The 5,571-nt window shown below is 29.6% G+C and overlaps 1 protein-coding gene and 1 long non-coding RNA gene across 2 annotated transcripts; one reads left to right on the top strand and one right to left on the bottom strand.

Annotated features, from left to right (window-relative positions):
* Positions 1-300: 300 nt before the first annotated feature.
* LOC115885772 lies at positions 301-1,790 on the bottom strand. Its single transcript, XR_004050780.1, has 3 exons — positions 1,730-1,790; positions 1,407-1,600; positions 301-1,333 (listed from the first exon to the last, which is right to left on the bottom strand). It is a non-coding gene; the product is annotated as an uncharacterized LOC115885772 (long non-coding RNA).
* Positions 1,791-1,948: 158 nt separating this feature from the next.
* On the top strand, positions 1,949-3,378 carry LOC115885770 (craniofacial development protein 1). The gene is made up of 4 exons (XM_030904781.1): positions 1,949-2,375; positions 2,462-2,718; positions 2,773-2,996; positions 3,057-3,378. The coding sequence occupies exons 1-4, from the start codon at positions 2,168-2,170 to the stop codon at positions 3,163-3,165; spliced, it is 798 nt and encodes a 265-aa protein (XP_030760641.1). The 5' UTR covers positions 1,949-2,167; the 3' UTR covers positions 3,166-3,378.
* Positions 3,379-5,571: the final 2,193 nt, after the last annotated feature.

Genomic DNA, 5,571 nt, shown 5'->3' with positions numbered 1-5,571 from the left:
AAAAATATTTTAGAAAAACGTCAACCAGTTTATAAACATTTGACATTAATGACATTTAGTATTCTGTATTTTGCGTTGCATAACTATTCCACTCAAATTCCACTGAACTTTAATTTTTTACATCTTTTATGAGGGGCGCTTAATTTTGAATCTACCTGTTATATTATTTAAATCTTAAGCACATTAAGCACACTATCTACTATATGTAGAATTACGAGTATATGTAGAATTGCGAGTATATATATATTGTATTTAGCGTTTTAATTTATATTATACTAATTTAAAATAATAACTACATTGAAACATATAAAGAAATTTTATATTTTCATTATTTTGATAACATAACAGAAAATACATAATCTATTGACTTAGGCTTTCACTATTTCTTAAAACTTATGAACTAGCTTTTGTACAGTGCATATATACATAGCTACTCTACAAAAGTGTTTTTACATCGCTCAGATAAGAAATATACAATTAAACTAAAAAATAAATATACAAAATGTTTGCTTCTTTTTCTATACTATGCTTAGCACCAATAACATTTATGTAAAAAATGTCTAACTAGCCCAACTATATATAGCACATTTTGAAGTTGTAAAATTATATTTGATAATAAAGACTACATGAAATTTCCTATGCAAATTATAACTAATTTAAAAATCAATTTTTTGAAATGTATTCTATTTTAATATATTATAATCAAGTAAGAACATATATTGAATGATTTATACAATAATGACACCTTATTGTTCGATGGAAAAAAATTTGGAATTAAAGTATTGATAAAAATCCTATATGACAAATAAATACAAATTTATGATTTATCTTAGACAATAAATATGATTCTGAAAATTCTTTCAAAAAGTGTTATTCATATATTCTAAATAAGTATATGAAAACATTTCAGCTTTAGTTTCTTCTTAAAAAAATAGTCTTTACTGTTAATACATATAAAATTAATATGACACTAGATCTTAATAAAAAAATGATAGTTTTGGTATCTCCCAAACTTGAATCACATGTGCTATTTGTATATTTTGGGCCACAACACCATCAAGTTCTTATCATTAATAGTAATATTAAATTACAAAGTTGCCAGTATCCGTGTAAAGCCCATACAACCCATAATGAATGTTTGACCACAGCCCCAAAATAATGCATATAGAGGATTCATTGGATAACTTGATGCTCTATACACAAATGCAATTGCAGCACTACTTACAATGCCAGTCAGTGCAGGTGTTAAAACACCCATAAAAAGTATTGCTATTGGAAAATATTTTCCAAATTTATGCTTCCTCAGGGTTAAAAATGCTATTAATGCTGCAACCTAAAAGTATACATAACATAAACCATCTGTTATTGAAGTGACAAGTAAAGGAAATGTAACAAAATTTACATACGGTGTGCACTAAAACTGATGAAAACAAGGCCCAAAGGAAGACATGATACCACATCTTGGAAAATGTGTTCAATGGATCCAATTGTAAGGAAAATACAGCTTTGGGATCCATGGTGGTAGGAAAAAATTAAGCTCCTTCTATGTTATACTGTCAGCATTTTTCTTCAATTTTTTCATTGTAAATAGTATTCAGTTCTGAAATAAAATAAATATACCGATAATGCACTAAAAACGTAACTTTAAGGCAGAAGAAGATCAGGTGTCCAGACTTACTTTACATTATATTAAAATCTAGTAAATATTAGAATGTTTATAATTATATACCTAATAAACAAAACAGAAAATATACTGCATGACAACCAGTGGAAGCAACATAATGATAATAATTATAATTAATGACATTTATAAATTTAAAAAAATATTTTTATGTTGGTATTCTAGTTTATATAGGTCTAATCTTTGGTTTTATCATATAATTAATATGATCTTCTTTCGTGTTTTTGCCATTATGGCTACCCTGAGTGTCAAAAAATCCCTGAAATAAAATCTTTTTAAATCAATTGTGATTTCTAATCTGTGGTCAAAAAATGGTAAAAAATTTTCTAGAATTAAGATTTGTGTTCGGCAAAATTTAATAATCCTGCAAATTAAGAACAGTTTATAATTAATTGCTGTTGGATTTTCAATATGACTGTTTTGTTTGTAAAGTGATCCATTTTTCAAGTCAAGTGAATTAAAGTTTCGTATAAAATCTAGACAAATATGAATAGTGAAGAACTTCCCCAAGGCAGCGACTCAAGTGACGAAGATTACGTTCCAGAAAGTAAACAGGAGGTATTATCTGAAGTCGATTCCGATGGGGATTCAGAGGATCCATTATCCGATTGTGAAGATCAGCCCAGAAATAAACGCACAAAAAGAATAAAAAAGGGAAAGCAAGTTAAGAAGAAAAGCAAAGTTGAAGATAATGGTATGGTGATTGTAAGACAAATGTATTCAAGATGTTAATACTGTAACGTAATATTTATCATTTCTAAACTTTTACTTTATTTTCAGAAACTAATGAACCTAAATTAGAAACTTGTCCTATCGATGAGAAAAAAAAAGTAGATGATCTATGGGCTGATTTTATAAAAGACACTGGTTTTAAGTCAAAAAACACTAAAGCAGAATCTTCTAAACCAATAGAAAAAAACGAAGCCCCTTTGAAGTCACAAAAGAATGAAAACAAAGAAGAAAAAGCTCAATCTGCAAAAGTAAAAATAAAGCAAATTTTTGAGTTTGCAGGTGAAGAAGTTGTAGTGGAAAAAGAGGTATCTAAATATTTTATTTCTTGCTAACTTGAATGTGAAGCTTATTTTTTACAGGTTGACAAAGCATCTGCTGAAGCTAGATTATTGTGTAGTAATTCATCTACATCGAATAAAGGAAAGAAAAATGGAAGTTTAAGTGGTATAGGAGGTGTACTTAGTCAATTAGGTAAAAAACAAAAAATTAGCACTTTGGAAAAAACCAAATTGGATTGGGACAAATTTAAGCAGGAAGAAAATATCGAGGAGGAACTTCAGACATACAACAAAGGAAAAGATGGGTAAGTTAAAGAGATGCAGTGGATATTTTGGACTAGTGTATAAATAAATTTACTATTTAGGTATTTGGACAGACAAGATTTTCTACAAAGAGCAGACTTGCGAAGATTTGAAATAGAAAAGGACATAAGGAATACTGAGAGAGCCAAGCGTTTCAATAGTGCAGTTTAATTAAGTAATGGAACCAATATCCAGTATTTAAAATGATGACATTCCTTGTAATATCTTATTACAAACCCCCTATTTCTTATTGTTTAGGAGAAAAAAATCTTGATTCCTTTGATTGAATTTAATATTTGTAGAAGGTTCTTCTTATGTTTTAATTAATTTACTTAATTAATTCAAATTAAATCTCTATAAGGCAAATAAATATGTAAAAAAATATCTTTTTTTTTCATAGTTGAACTGCACAGGCAAAGTTTATAAAGATAACTAAACCATAGATTAACTTACAATTTAGTTTGTCACTAAACTAATGTATTGAAATAGTGACAAAACAATATTAAGAAAATAATATTGTAAGGATTTACTGTATGATCGAAAAAAATTATGGCGTCAAAGACAGCTGGGAAATGACAATCGATGAGAAAATTGACATAAAACTTTAACAGTTTAACAAAAATTAACAGTAATTTTGAAAAGATTAAGGAAGGATAGAATGTTTCTAGGCACATCTATTTAAAAAAAAATAATTTTTCTGAAATTTTAACCTAGGTACACCATTAAAAGTTGGTAGGCAGTTCTTTTAGTTTCAATGTAAAGGAATTTTTCCAATTTTGGTCCGGGGTTATTTCCCCTATCCGCCACCTGGGGTCGCGTCCGATGGGAGTTTGGAGTTCTCCACACGAATTTTCTCAAAAACGGACTACGGAATATCTGAAAAACTGCGACTTTGACTGATTTTGATGTTATTACAAATTTTGTTGCAAATATTATTCCTAATCTTAAATTGAAAACCGCGTTTCGCTAGCTACTGTAATTTTGGATTTTTTAAAATTTTTAACCCCCTCCCATACCCCCTTACCAACCCCCCACCTCCACCAAAAACTAATGGCCAGATTCTCGGGTGCCACAGTATTTTTGTGCCAAATTTGGTTAAGATCGGTTTAGCGGTTTTTGAGTTATCGTGTTACAGACAGACAGACACCATGAAAATATTTTGTATTTAGGTCATATATGACCCAAATAACTCATTTTGAGTGAAATTAAAAAACTTTTTTTTTGCTGATCTTAATAGCCTACCATACCTGTTGGTACGGTCGTAATTGAAATATGATTATAGAAACGATTTGGGTATCTTTTAACCTACCAGGACAAGACACAAAGAACATTACATGATCAGATTTATTTTCCCAAGGCGTCTTGATTAAAGATTGTTTTTAACAGAGGCATGGCACTCTAGATTGAAATTTGAAATACGATTTTGACATATGATATGTCATTCTATTGAAAGTGTCATTTTCTATCGAATAAAGTAAAAATATATCGAGTGTGCCATTTAAAAATCAAAAGTTGTCAATTCCGGTGAAACAGGAATTGACCAGAAACAATTGAATGTGTCAATCAATCCCAATTTATGTCATATACTAACATACGAAATATAATTTTTTCGTCTGCAAAATTAAAAAAGTTATAGGGATGAGCCACTTTCGAGACGCACCCGGTATAAACAAATAAGCTAGTATTTATAAACGCGCATAGAATTTTTTTTTTCTAAAAATTATATAAAGGTGTACCACGGGAAACAAGGAATTAAATTTATTTGTTTAGAATTTAAAAAAAAAACAATTAAAAAGATAATGTGATTTAGTTTGATCGAGCTCAATGTTAAATATATACTTATCATCATGTCTTATTAGCATCATGTTGACATGGAAAATGGAAATGACAATCCAGTTTTGCCCTTCGGTTTGACTATGTATAATTCTAAATTATGTCAGAAATCTACACTTCCAAGCCAAAACTCTTACGTCTCTTTTTCGGCTGTATGTATTTAAGTCCGTGACTCTAGAATATGATTTTGGTTATCTTTTAAGTCTGTGATACTATTCCGATTATATACGGATCGATCTGCTAATTCGTACATATTATATTTTATAATACAGGGGGAGTCTTAGATAAGTGCAAATATTTTTAGGAGTTAGTATAGTTCGACCCCAGAAACACGTGTATGAGGATTTTTTCACAAAAACATTATTTGAAAATTTTGAAATGTTTTTTTTTAACTTTTAGTTAAAAATCATATTGATAATATATAACAAGATAGGTTGTAGACAGCGGCGTGCGGTCCATGGAAGCGGGGGAAGCACCGCTTCCCTAAACTTTTTAAAGATAAAAAAAATAAATAGTTAAACGTTAATCATACTGTTATTTTATAACAAAAGATTCATTTATTTTGTTAAAATTATTTATTCGAAACCTTACATAAACGTATCTAGTAAATTTAATTAGCCTTTTACGGCATGGATGCGCGTCTGGGAATCACCGCCGGTCGCCTATCCCTCCTTCATGTAGGTGTTATTGACCTCGAACGCAAACGACAAATTTAAGCCGGAAAATCGCGCACAGTTGCTAGCC

Source organism: Sitophilus oryzae, unplaced genomic scaffold (assembly GCF_002938485.1).
Source record: "Sitophilus oryzae breed Bouriz unplaced genomic scaffold, Soryzae_2.0 scaffold_41_pilon_pilon, whole genome shotgun sequence".
Lineage (NCBI taxonomy): Eukaryota > Metazoa > Arthropoda > Insecta > Coleoptera > Curculionidae > Sitophilus > Sitophilus oryzae.
This window is presented reverse-complemented; position numbering and strand designations above follow the sequence as displayed.